The sequence below is a fragment of the Vulpes lagopus genome, chromosome 5 (assembly GCF_018345385.1).
Source record: "Vulpes lagopus strain Blue_001 chromosome 5, ASM1834538v1, whole genome shotgun sequence".
Taxonomy (NCBI): Eukaryota; Metazoa; Chordata; class Mammalia; order Carnivora; family Canidae; genus Vulpes; species Vulpes lagopus.
The window spans coordinates 95,089,640-95,103,910 of NC_054828.1; the positions used below are offsets into that span (position 1 = coordinate 95,089,640).

At 48.8% G+C, this 14,271-nt stretch overlaps 1 protein-coding gene across 6 annotated transcripts in view; it reads right to left on the bottom strand.

Annotated features, from left to right (window-relative positions):
• The window catches only part of REEP1 (receptor accessory protein 1), a 101,028-nt gene that overhangs the window by 4,171 nt on the left and 82,586 nt on the right, over window positions 1-14,271 (bottom strand). For 5 of the 6 annotated variants that reach the window (XM_041756340.1, XM_041756338.1, XM_041756341.1 and 2 more), the window contains 3 exons: window positions 10,481-10,658; window positions 6,381-6,416; window positions 1,165-1,316 (listed from right to left, as the gene is read on the bottom strand). In XM_041756340.1, coding sequence (XP_041612274.1) covers window positions 1,165-1,316; window positions 6,381-6,416; window positions 10,481-10,658 — 366 coding nt within the window. Of the gene's footprint in view, window positions 1-1,164; window positions 1,317-1,358; window positions 3,458-6,380; window positions 6,417-10,480; window positions 10,659-14,271 lie in introns of those variants that run through there. The other variant, XM_041756342.1, reaches the window with a different exon arrangement.

Consider the following 14,271-nt stretch of genomic DNA (forward strand, 5'->3'; position numbering starts at 1 on the left):
TCCTCAGGACACTTTTCTGATTAGGAAATGTCTACCAGCCACCTCTGGATACAGTAAAAGAAGAATCAGAGAAATCTAACTTTTGGTAACCTGTCTCAGGCTAATGAAACAGTAAAGCAGGTTGTGCAGCTTTAACAAAACAAAACCAGAATGGTACAAAGGCTCAGACTCTACAATGTTTTGGGCACTTTCCTTGTGAGAGCTGAGCCCCTACCCCCAGCACAGGCCTTCCAGGCTGTGATGGACAGGGCACACCCAGAACATCTTTTACCAAAACCTCTAACTTCAAAACTGACCCATAGGGGCCCCACCCTGGAAATGAATCTGATGAACTCACGTACACTCAGTGGTGATAACCACGGTCTGAGTCTGAAAGGGACCGAAAGGCCATGGTGCTTGAGTAGGCAAACATTTCGGTGCATTCCCTCATCTAAGTCTCCCAAAGGTCTCTATGTTGAGGATAGGGGAACTTGCCTCAGATGGACTCTCAGGCCACAGTATTCAGCAGATGGGCCACAGGAGAGGAGATGCGAGGGGCAGAGAGGAAGACTCGGGGGTTCCCAGTTCGGCCAGCTCCACACCTGGACCCGAGCCTGGTGACTCCCTGTCCACATCACAAAGCAAGGCCCCAGAGGCTTTAGGTTTGGGCCTCCCATCCACATCCTCAACTGGCCAGAGTACATGTATCTAGTATAACTGGTTCGGGTCATTTTGGAGGGCTGTGCCCTTTCACTAACATGTCATCAGGATCTGCTTTGTACCAGACACTATCATTGTGTCTTGGAGATATAGTGACAATCAGCTTTATTTATAGAAACCTGTCAAGTAACACATTTCCTGCCCCTAAGACACACATTTGGGGCGCTTTTCATTCACATACCATCTCAGGTTAGTGGCTGCACATTTTTCATTTTTATTTTAGGTACTATATCACCTCTCTTATTTCTAAATAAAATGAGCAGAGTCCTTTTTTGCCTCTTGGCAGGTATCTGGATGCTATCTAGTGGTCTGTCCTGTTTGTTTGATGGAGAGAGGTCTTCCTACCCCAGGCCCTTGGGAGATGCTGGATGTCCCAAGAGCTGCCAACCCTAGGACCCCCAAATCTCCAGTGCAAAGCCTTTGTGGGAACACATGCTCCAACCCGTGGCCCCAGACATTGTGTACCTCCAGGGGAAACTCCGTCTTTCGAGGCGCCTTATACTTGTACATGAAATCCAGCAGGTCTTCCTCCTCCTCATCGGAAAATGCCAATGGGTTTTGGACCTGGTGGGTCTCCCAAGCCTTCACACCACCCTCATTCACATCTCCCTCAACCACTTAATGTCCATTTAAAATCTATACAAAGGAGACAAAGTACAGCAGGGAGGGATCAATGTAGAAAGGAGCAAGGAAGGGCAGGCAAGGTCAAGGTTAGGTACACAGCACCACAAGCCTGTTAGGAAAGCCAAGGTCCCTGCATCTGAAGAAGAGGCCAGCATCCTCTGGGCCTCCCTGCAGGGTGGTCCCAGGCTGTGAGGGTGCAACTGGAAGTGGGCAGGCACTGGGCACAGGAGGTTCCAGAACCTACTGATAAGCTACCAAGGGAGGTGGGGGTACTGCAGCCCCAGGAGAAGGAAGACGCTGTCTTAGCTGAGAGGTGTCAAGCCCTGCAGCTGAGACCTGTGACACCACACTCAAGAATGCTCAGGGAAAGAATCTCTTCTAGAATGGATATGCAGTGATTTCAGAGGGGCCTGGCAGTTTCCTCTATTCCACAGACACGCTATGTTGACAGTGCCTTACGCTTGCATATTTAGCTCCAAGTGCTCTTTGAGATAGGATGTCAAATGCCAGGAAGCCTTAAGAGAGAACCTTAAGCAAAGCTATGTAGATTTTTCATTTCCAAGGTCAAATCCCAGAGAAGCAAAGAAACCTAGTGGAAAGAGGATCTGGGAATACCCTTTCCCCCAGATGACAGCAAGACCTTGATTAAATCCACAGGGAAAACTCCAGAATTAATTCATGTCGTTGAATGCACGGTATTTTTTAAAACGTTCCATGCTTAAGCGTATATTCCATGTCGTCTGGCCAGGTGGTCCTATTTTAGTCGAGATATAAAATATTTCCTGCACGTACCCAGCTTATCTGACACTCAAAGAGATAGCATTCTATGTTTCATTATGTTTCATATAATTGTGTTTACCTAGAATCACAGACTATAGGGGGCCCTCAGATCATCTGGTTAACCAACCCCAAGGCCTGCAGAAAGAAAGTAGAACTCTTTCTGGAACACCCTGCTACTGCTCCTAAAAAGTCAGTCACCAAATGTGTTTCCTCCACCACCAGGGGACTCGCTAGACTATAACACAGCTCCAGACTTAACCAGGTGTGGGTTAGGTTAAGTAAACTAATAGGAGACCCTCTAATCTTGAACAGCTTTTCCAGGTACTGCTGCTGTACTCCCCAACAGCCAGCAGGAGGCAGCACGAGCGCTAGGTTGTCTGAACCACAAACTGCGAAGCTGACTTGTAGTCTGGGAGCGCCGGCTCTGACAGCGCCTGGGTAAGAGCCAAGACTTAGACCATTAATCTTCCTTTGATTTTTTATTTATTTTTTATTTTTTTTATTTTTTATTTTTATTTTTATTTATTTTTGCTCCGTGCATCCCCCAACCTGGGTGGTGGGATGAGGTTATCTCTGGCCCTGTCCTAGGCAGAATACTGACATCATCGTAGAGTTTAGTTCTCAAGTCAGACCTTGACACCGTCCACAGAGAAATTCCTTCTGGACACAGATACCTCCTGCCTAACAGGAGGAAAAAGAAACAAGCCTGCGTAGAGCCAAAAGGCCTCAGCCTAGGGCAGAAACCACAGAAGCAGCCTGGCCAGCTCTGCCCCAGCACGAAACTGCATCCTAGGAGCAGACTCGGGGACTGGTTTGAGTGCCTCTGCACACGTGGTTCCCTCCAAATCTTGGTCCAGGGTTTTCCCTGCGCTGTTGCTATCCACTCCTTAATACTCTGATCACTCCCAGAGACAACTCTCGTGCAAGCTCATGGCCACAGCCACCACCTCCAAGCCTCAGGTGATGGCAGCCAAGGCCTTGGGCCTGCAGAGCTGCCACCCTAGTGCCCAAGGTGGGGTGGCCTCTAGGAAAGCAGGAGCCCCTGCTCTCTGCCGCAGCCTTGGCCGACATTCCGACATTCCTATTAGCAAGTGTGTCAGCAGGACTAAAGTAGGCTGGCAGGTGGCTCTACCTCTTCTCTGTGCGGTGGGGAGGGCAGGAGGAAGAAACTGGACAAGTCTCAGAGCCCTGGGAGGCCTGAGTAGATGAGTCTGCATCGAGCCCAGGCCGCTCTACCCCCGTCGTGCCAAACAAACCCCCAGGTTAGCCAACACATCCCACACAGCACACATTAGTGGGAGCCATTCACGGAAGTCAGCAAACGTGTTGAAGGAGAGCACGCCCATCTGGAACACTTACGTCCGCGTCGCCGACAGCCGCCGAGGAGAAAGAAAACAATATTCTGTTAGGGAAAGGTCTTTCCGGATCAAAGCATGAAACTTGTAGGCACGTGTGAGCTTGTGGGACCACGCCCAGGTCCACACCCAGACACACCGCCCTCACTCCTCACGCTAGGACGGCTCCTGCTGCTATTGGAGGAAACTTCGGCTGCCCTGGACCACACTCAAGGCCAATTCTCCCCGCCTCTCTCGCTCGCTCTCTCGCTCTTTCACTGGGATGAGTAAAAAGCATGACTTTGCTTTTTAATATGATGTCCCACACACTTTTTTTTAAAAAGGAAAAATGTGCATCTCTATGACTTAACTCTGAGCAGTAATACAGACTTCAGTTCTACATTACATCAAGGCAGGTAGAGAGAAGAGGGAGGAGAAAGGGCAGCTGGGCAGGAAGGAGAGAGAATAACAAAGAGACCCATGCCTGAAACAACAGGGAATCCACTGACAGAGGGACAGGAATGGAGCCGAAGGGGGAGAGAATGTTCTTCTGGGGTCTGAGATGTACAGATGAAAATCATCTCAAGGGACCAGGAGTACCCTCTGACCAAAGTGTCTGTGACCCCCTGAAATCCTCTCCCACCCAGCACCCTTCATTTGCAGAGATCGCCATACTTTATGGAGGGGACTGAGGCCTGGGGACTTTCTCACCATCACAGAGGGACCTAGTATAGATGAACCCAGTTCCTTGCAAGTAGACCTTAGGGAAACTGGGAAGTATGGGGAGACCTCTGGGACACTGGGTGTTAGAAGGCCCGAGAAAGGGAGGGCTGGGGCAAAGACTCCCAGATCACAGCTCTGAACAAGGCCACTCTAGCTGGAGGCCCCACCCCACCAGCCTGCTGCTCACTCACCAATGTCTCCATCCCCACAGCTTCCCTGGGAGCGTGGGAGAGGCAAAGTGTACTCAATCCCTACAGTCAACTGCAATTCTATTGAAATGCACTGGAAATGCAGCCTCTAATCTGGAAACCCTCGGAGGTCACCAAACAGCACAGGAATGAATGAGGAAGGAATGGAGGAGAGGGCAGCTTTATTTCCCCTGGTTCCCCAAGGGATAATATCACAGAATTAGAGGCTTTCAGAATGGCTCACAGAATTTACAAACTCAAAATTGGTGAACTGTGAGAAATAATCACAGTTGCCTGAGGTGGCTGGGAGCTCAAGGTTGGTCCCTGTGAACCAAGTCCAAATACTAGCCTCTAGCGCAGCAATGCAACCCCTCCATTCCTTTCTTTCTTTTTAAAATCGAGATATGATTGACATGTAACATGTTGGTTTTAGGTGTACAACAGAATCACTTGAGATATATATACACACACACACATTATATAGACCAGTATGTGTATCTGTATATCTGTCTCTCATGTGGACTGGGAGGCCTCTGAGGCACACAGGGCTGATCAGTTAGACACCCCCCACCCACTGTCCACTTGCTTCACTCTTTTGACTGTCAGTTCACTTTGGGTTTATGGTCTCCCAGACCCCCAGGTCTTACATAGACTTTCAAAAGCCTTAGAGAAGTCTCATAAATGAAGAAATGAAGGGAAACCAGGACACTTCTGAAAACACAGCTCATGCCCCCTGCTCTTACCACTGTGGGAGAGATGGACGGCCATGCCTCAGTGGCCCGGGCGCTGGGGACACGGGCAGTAGCACAGTAGCGAGGACCCTGCCTCCCCCCTCTCTCTCCTTCCCTCATGCCGACTGGCAGTTGGAGGGGTGTCCTTCTGCCCTTGGAGTCAGAGGCAGCTCTGCCATGGGGGGCACTCCCCATGGCAGGTGAAAGGGGAGGTGGGCCAGTCCAGCACCATCCCCCTGTCAGAATGTGCCTAGTCAAGGTTAGGGCAACAGCAGGAGCAGGTCAGGAGAGAACATAGCCAAGGCGGGGTGGCCATGGCTACACCTTCCTCTCAGGAAGGGCAGCAGCAGGAGTCCCCATCCAGGCCTGGGAAATGCCAGGCTCCTCCCCTTTCCCTGAGGTTTCCTGGCTGCTTCCGGCTATAATAAAAAGCCTTTTCACAGACATTTTCACAACCACTTAGTGAGGTGAGGAAGCGGGATCTTTAGGTCTATTTTAAGATGAGGAAATCAAAGCTCAGCATGGTTAGGTGGTTCACACACAATTCCATAGCTAGTGAGTGGCAAAGCAGAACCAGGGCTCCCTTGGCTGCACCTGGACCAAAAACTCTGAACTATAGGGAGGAACTATCGTCCTCTGTCGCTTCAGAGGACCTGGGTAGGTTCCCACGTCCTCATCACCAGAGCACAAGGAAATATGACCCTGTGGTGGTTCTTTGATATTCCTCTCTTCAAGAGGTGGAGATGAATCCCCCTCCCCTTGAGTGTGGGGTGAACCTAATGGCTCACTTCCAACAAACAGAAGAAGACAGAAGTGGTGGTGTGTGACTTCAAAGTCTAGGTCCTATCCTAAAACACACTGCGGCTTCCTGCATGTCCTCTCTATTGGATCACCCACTTTGGGTGAAGCCAGTCACCATGTTGTAAGGACTCTCAAGCAGCCCCAGAGAGACCCATGTGGGAAGAACCTGAGCCTGCAGCCAGTAGCCACAAGAGAAGCATCTTAGGAGTGGATCCTCAAGGTTCAGACAAGCCTTCAGATGACTACAGCCCTGGCTGACATCTTGACTATAACTCTTAGCAGACTCTGACCCAGAACCACCTATTTAAGCTGCTCCTGAATTCTTAGCCTGCAGATGCTGTAAGAGAATACAGGTTTGTCATTTTAGGTGGTTAACCTCCTGACTCCCCCCAGACTATGCAGCCGAAAGGGAGCCCCAAGGTCAGGTACCAGCTTATGGTTAGAACCTCCTCCTGAGGCAAGAGTCCAGCGCACCGCACAGAGGCTGGCTGCTTACTCACCTTTCCGGGTCCTGCAGGTAGAGCAGCAGGTACACACTGTGGGGATGGGGGACATCATCAGTGATATCCCTCACTTGACAGGAGCTAGCCCCAGACAAAAAGGGAGGACCCAGTGAGGTGTGGGATTCCAGTGTGTTCAATATAGGGGTCCCAGGGATGTGGGTCTCTGTAGAGACACCAAGGTAGAGGATGAGATCATTCCAGCTTCAGCTTCCTCTCAGGTGCTAGAAAATGCCCTTGCCTGCCCACAGAGGTCAGTCCTTGTGTCCTCTGAGAAATAAATCCAACCACACCTGCCCACACAGCCCTCCTCTCTATGCCTTCCAGTTCCAAATGACCTCCAGGAAACCTTCTCACTGCCGCCCCAGAGTGCTTAGTGTCAGTCATTTGGTCAAAGACCTAATTGGCTGTTGCCTTGCAAATTCCACTGGTCTGGGTGAACAACTGGGCCTTGGTATACAGCAGGTGCTTACTAAATACATGGTGACCGAGTATCTCCAAATTCATGGAAGGCAAGGATCATTCTTTTAACATCCTCTGCACCCTTCCTGGGTTCAATGCCAAGCTTTCAATAAATGGTGTCTAACAAAATTCTATGAGGGAGGGAGGGCAATGTGTTCCTGGAAACTCCATATTGTTATTTTACACCATAGGCCATGTCTTTTTGTTTTATATACACTGTTACATAATATCTCAGTTGGCTTTGCACTTTTCTCACTAGGCATCATGTTCTCAAGATCTGCCTGTATGTACATTGAAACTGTTGCCTCTGCCCAACTACGAATACAACTCCATGGGGTCTAGCCACCACTTCTTACCTGTCCGCTGCGCTGCCAGGCTGCCTTCAACAACTGCCACCTGTCCAGGGTTTGCAAATTCTTGTTTTCTCTCCTTACAACCCTAAGATCTAGGCTGAGTAGGGATAACCGTACCTTCTTCTCAGAGGAGAAAGCTGAAGGGAACTGTGCTCATCTTCTGTGCCGAGCTCAAATTCTCTGGTAGTGATCACCTGGGGTATCATTCTGAGAGAGGGTCAGAGGTTGAACCTACACCCAGTGGGAGCAAATCTGGCAACTGCCTGGCAATGTCTGCCTTGCTAGCACAGCATCTGCTGCTCTGCAGAGGCCCACGGTCACCCTGCCAGGATGGAAGCCCAGACTCGGGCCCCACCTGACCATGCCCAGTGTCTAAGGCCCACACAGCCAGTGAGGGAGGGGACACGAGCCCTTTGTAACTGGGCCTCTTTGCCAGACTTCCTTCCAGGCACCTCGATCCCCAAATGCTCCAGAGCCTCTATTTTGAGTGCTTCTGCCCCAAGCCCTGGCCCTGGGTCATCTTTCACCTATCTGTTTTCCTGAGTAAACTTTTATTTTAGGCCCCAGAACAGCTGGAGGGAGTGCCACATAATCCCTGCCCTCCCTGCTGGGTCAGCATCTCCCTTCCCAGTCCTGAGAATCACAGGTGCTGTGGCCAAGGGCGAGCAGTGGGGAGCACAGGTGGGTTGCAGCCTGTTGCAGCACAGTGGCGGGTTCTCTGGTTCTCCATGAACTCCCCCAGCTGGCATCCAGAGTGACCCTCCTGCCTCCTGGGGTGTGGCGGAGGGCAGCGGGCATCGCTGCTAATGTAAGGCAGCAGGCCAGCACTGAAACAAAGCATCCCAAACCCATTTCTATCTAGTGCTGGTCTGGGAAAATGGTCAAAGCCCAGGAGATGCTTCCCATTGCCTTCAGACCTTACCAGAATTCTCCCCTCCCCAAATTCTGAGGCTGCCCTATATAATACACCAAGGAGGGGTCTAGGCAGAAGGCCTGGATCTGGTCCTGTGTGGACTTAGCACAGTCCACGACCTCTCTGAGTCTCTCATAACTTCCTCCACCTGGCTCACTTTATAATGACAACATAGAATCTATGACAACATAGAATCATTCAACTTTGGTTTGGGCCTTTCCAGTGTCAGGCACCTCGCAAGGCAGCCCATTTCCCTCTTGGACATTTTCCTATTACAAAGTGCTTTCAAAGGTGAATAAGATTATAACAGGAACAAAAACAGCAGCTATTATATAGAGTGCCAGACATGATCCTAAGCACTTTTACAGGATTAGCTTACACTCAAATCCTTAAGATGACCCTACAAAAGGGTATTATTATTCCTTGTATACAGATACAGAATCTGAGGTTCAGAGAGGGTAAGAGCTAGCCCAAGTCACACAGCTAGTAAGCAGCTGCCCCCTTGGAACTTTACCCAACTTTATCCCATTGGTTCCCACTCTGCCTCTGAGCCTCACAGAACTGGGACCTGTTTTTCTTCCAAATAACATTTTTCATTTGAGGCTCTATAGCCAATAAGCCAGGCAAAGGTAGAGGTAATACCTAATTCCAGTTCCTATTCATATTTCTGAGACAGTGCCCAGTAAGTCAGAAGCTGTAGATGCTCCAGGAAACCTAGTCGGTCAATGGGTGAGACCCAGGGGGCACTGGCCCAGGAGTCAAGAGGCCCCAGGAGAATGCCAATCAGTGGGTGACCCTGGTGACCATTCCCTTTGCTGTGGCTCTGTCTCTTCATTGGTAAAACCTGAGGGTTAGACTGAATGATCCCTGAGGTTCCTTCCTGCCTGGCCTTCTGGGAGTCCATTCTAAATTCACCTGGGGGAGGGTTCATTCAGGAGATAACCTCACCCCTACAGCCAAACTTCTACCTTCCCAACCCTGCCAGAGTTAAAACATTTCCCTTCCTACAAAAAAAGCCACAATATTCAAACCTGGGGCCAGGATAAAGTGGGATATTTGTCAGAAGGGAGGAAACTGATGGACATCTGCCCTGGGTGTGTGCTGTTCTCTCCCTGGCAGGGCATGTGAGTCATCATTCCTAGGGCAGCCATGGGGCCTCTTCTTTCCCACTCCTGTCCATGACCCCCCAAAGTCAGCTGGGGTCCTTGAGGCTTGGGGCCAAGATGCCCCCTGCAGGGTACACCTCATGGCACAGGGTCAGAGTCCAGGTGGCTGGCATGGCCCTGTTTCTATGTTTAAGAGCAGGGTAGCCACCAGACACATGTCACAGCCACAAGCTTCAAGAGGGTGGTCCAATTCCCATCCATGAGGCTCACTTTTCCACCAAGGGTGAGCAACAGAAGTGGCAATCCAGAGCTATCTCCTTCCCCCCTTCACCATGAACCCAGCAGTGCTCAGCTCCTGAGAGCCAAGGTCTCCGAATCTTTCCAAGGAATGGTCTGGGAAGATGTGAGTCCTGGCCCAGGTCCCTACCCCCCCCATTCATACCCGTGCCCTCTGTAAGCCTGAAACCCACCAATGGATCAGACACCAGTGGGTCACAAACATGACTGCACCTCCACACCACCACATATCTGGGTCTCATCCCAGACTTACCAGATCCTCTGGGGATGGGCTCAGGACTCTGCATGTTTAACAGGGTCCCCAGGCCGATCCTCATGCAAGCAACCTTATGCGAGGCATTTGACAACCAGAGGTAGACATTGGTGATAGAGGTGTGGTTTCCATAAAGCCATGGCCTCCGCAGGAATCAGACCTCAGAGCTAGTATGGCCCATGGCACATAGCAGCTGAGGGTTAGCATGGTGAATGGGGACTCAAGGATGGGAAGAAATGGTAGAGTGGGGAGAGAGGACAGGAAACATTTATGTAGGGCACAGGGATCACAAGAGCCATAAGTCCTGGGTGGGTAGGAGGAGACATTCAGGTGCTCAAGACAGGGAAGCCCTCCTGGGAGTATAGGGTCAGACAAGAAGAGAACAAAGAAAGCTGCCTTGGTCCAGGTCCAGCTGTGCCTGTTGCCTCCAGGCTTGGTTCAGGCACCCCAACTATCCCCAAACCCTCAGATAATCAGATGGAGTAGGCAAGGCCCTTTGGTGTGGGTGGCCTAATCCTGCCCTTGGTCAGAGTCCCCAGGCCAAGCCTCCCATCTGGGCCTGAGTGGTGCTCTGCTTCTTAGCTGGCCTGGCGTGATCTGATGGACATCTGTGTTGAGGGCAACTCCAGGTTGACATGCCATGTGGTAGACTGGGCCGCTCTCAGCAAAAGCAAGGCCTGGAAACTGGAAAGGGGGAAAAGTGAAATGACACCTACCTGAGCTGCCAGCACTCTCAGAAGCACTTCTGGACATCTTCGGCTGGCCGTGTTTGCCACTGGCGCGCCCAGACCCCGGTGGTGGGGGGCTGGAGGGGGCAGGGGTACCATCACCCCTGATGGTGGTGAGGTCCTGCATGCTGAAGCTCCGGAGTCTCTCCGATAAGGCACCCTGACCCTGGATACAACACAGGAGGGGGCACACATCAGAGGTCTGCCCCACAGACCACAGGCAGTTGTCGGCAACAGACACAACAAAGGCCAAGAGGGGTTCTACAGTCAGCAAGGTGGAACTCAAGACCTGGAAGGACTCTGCAGAAGGGCAGATGCCTGGTGTACTTGCTGGAAGCACTGAGAGGGTCAAGGTCTGGAATATTCCAGGGCTTCCTGTGGGTCTCAACAATTGTTCCTCTGGCTCCTAGTTCCTTCGTCTCCTTCAGATGCCCACATCACATGATAAACTAGAGCCAGAGACAGACCCAGGGCCAAGGAAATGACTACTGCCTGCAGTTCCTGCTCTTGAGGGGTTGTTTGCTGCTTCTCTGGCTTTACATAAATAAAAATCCCTACATAGCCACATTTTGCTCAGTTCCCAGTATACAAGAATCTGGTCAGAAAGATCAAAACCTAATAATCTATGTGTTCAGTCCTTACTCTTTTCAAAGGAAATAAAATTCAGCCAGTATATTTTAAAATGTATGACAACAGCAATTTCTCTTATCTGTTCATGTTACTGTTTATGAGGCACATTTACTTCCACTCTCACATTTGAGCTTCATAAAATACCCAAAAGGTAATGAATCAGGAAGGAAAAAAATGATACTAAGAAAAAAAAATACCCTGCTGACTATAACCATTTCATATTCTGAGAGAGCCACAGAATTCATCTCAGGGGAAAATTGTTCTTTTGTTTAGGAAAGCAAGATCAATCCATTATACTTATGAAAGGGACCTTCCCTTCCTTGCTGTCTGGATGAGAGAATCTGTGTCAGAGTGAAAAGGATCAGAGTGCAGGCTCAGGGAGAGCCGCAATTGCCTCAGGGGCGCCTCAGGGGCTAGAGAGGGAGCTAGTGTTTGGGGGAGAAGGACTCTGAGAGGGGGCTAGGGGCTGGTCATAGACTGGGGTTACTGAGAACTGGGTTGGGATTTGAGCACAAGGAGACAGGCAAGTAAATAACCACCAACCAAATAGATGAAGTTGAGCATCATCAGAAATACTGGAGGATGTGCAGACTTCTCACAGGTACATGGGGTGAGGGAGGAGGTATTTTATTTGGATAATGAAGGCAAGAGTAGTCCTACAGGGCTGGAGGTCTTAGGGACAATAAGGCACAACAGATAGAACAGAACCGACAAAGCAGCACAAAATCAGTGGGAACAGCTAACAGGAGGGCTCTGGGTTAGGAGTGGAACTGATGAAACAAACAAGGAGCACAACAGCTTAGTAGGATGCCTTCGACATGATAGAGGGTTTGGAGGACTTTTTTCATTTTACTTAAGGGGGAGAAAAAAGCAACGAAAATGGCCAGCAAAGCAAAGCACAGCAGTTCACAGAAGTGACTAGTCAAAAAGCCAGTTAGATAAAGGAGTAAATGCAGAATGAGTTCATTAGAGGGAAGGGGGAAAACCAAAGGAGCTTGCAGACAGGTCTAGAAGAAATGTCAGAATAAAAACAAAGATGCATTAAAGTATGAAAAAGATCAGTGCTCAACCCACCAAAGATAAAGAACATCTCTAGGAAACTAACAGCAAAAAAGAAAATTATTTAAATAAACAAATATATACAATTAGAATTTTAAGTAAGAGATAATTGCCCTGGTGGCCTCAGACACCACTCTGCACGATGGTGGCCAAGGGGTTGGAGAGCTTACTTTCTAGACATTAACAACTGTGTGTGTGTGTGGTGTGTGTGTGGGGGGGTGTCGTGCCACCAAAGCCAGGTGGGACTAGCTGCCCAGTATAATCCCCTCCAAAATCTATCAGCCAATGACCCACGATTATTTCATAGGGACTTAAGAGAAATGAGAGGACCACAGAACAAAAATGGATTCTGAAAAAAAGTAATTCAGTGTTAGGTTCACACCAGGAAAACCACTTACTGGTTCGCTTTCCATCAACCTCTCGTTTGGTCACTTTTAAGAATTATTTATCAAGGACATTCTCTGGGCAAGACACTGAGCTAGGTGTTATTAGGAAACACCAAAAATACAGCTCAATTTTGGACAGAATGTAAATAGACAAATGCACAAATAACCACACAAAGGTGCCATATCAGAAACTACAGAAAGTGAAGATTAAGGGTTCTAGAGTCAGACCCAGAGTCAAATTACAGTCCTAGTACTAATAGCTGGATGACCTCAACCTCTCTCTGCCTCAACATTCATCTCTGCCAAGGAGCATCCACATGGTAAGATTAAGGTGAGAATTACATGAGATTATGCCCATATAATATCCATTATAAAGCCCAGTGTGTAGCAAGCATTCAAGAAATGCCAATTATGATGATGGTGAGGATGATGAGGATGGTGATGAATTCGGATAGTGATAATGGTGGTGATGATACTACTGCCTGAGACACACAGTTGCTGTTGAAATAAAAAATCATAAGACCACCTCCGGCCAGCAGGACAAGGAGGGGGCTTCATGACCTCAAACCCAAATAAATGGTCAAGGACTAATTCCATCAATGTGTCTGCCAGCCCTTGCAAATGCTCAGCAATGTATCTGAGAGCAAGCAGCAGCAGGCACCATACATGTGCTTTTCGGCAAAGCACTCAATTCCACTCACAGAAGCTAGCCAGCCTAGCTCCAATATCACTAGCATCATGAAGCTGGAAGTGGCAGAGGTTAGGAAAGAAAAAAGGAAAATAATAGCTCTGTATCAACACAGTCCTGACTCAGGGGTAATCATAGTGGCATGGATACAAGGATATTGAAAACAAATTAGCCTTTATCTGTCAAAACATTCTGAGATGGTTATAATTGATATGGCTCTCATTTGTAAACTTCTTAGCCCATGCTTAGTCTCCTCTCAAAACCTCATTCCCATTCATGTTCCACAAACCCCAAATCCACCCTGCCACTTTGGCTCAGATGCTCTGGAGAACCTCCATTTTATTATTCTGGGTACAACCAAGAGTTGTTCACTGGTACTCACAAAGTTGGGTCCCCTGTTTTGGGAAAATAAATTCAGATCCCCTAAGTCTGTTAAAGCTTAATACCATCTTCTCCATAATTCAATGAGCCACATTACTATATTAAAGCCTTTGAGAAGTCCTACAGTGTTTCAGGTTAATTTGCTATATCTCAAAAGAATTTTCCCACAGGGATACATACTGTTAGTTGGCCATCCAAAAGTCATCCCAACCCCATTCTTGACATGATAGGAAAAAAACAAATTTCCCAATCTCCCTTGTAGCGATGGATAGCTATGGGATGCAACTCTGCCCAATGGAAGATAAGGGGAAATCTGCTAAGGGATTTCTGGGAAAGGTGTTTTTCTCTTCTTAAGAGAAGAAAGGCCTGATCCTGCTCCCTGTTTTCTGCCTCTGAGTGTGGTGGAACTGCCATTCTCATGACTAGGAGACTCACAGAAACACCCACCCATAGCCTTGACATCACTCACTAGAATAACAACAGCCCTCACTTACACCTAGATTCCTTGTAAATGATTTTCATCAATTTCAAGACATATATTTTTTCATCTCTGAAATGGGATGTGTTTTACAATTATTGTTGCCTTGACATCACTGTTACTGCCCACATATGAATGCATTTAGTTGTTATTGCCA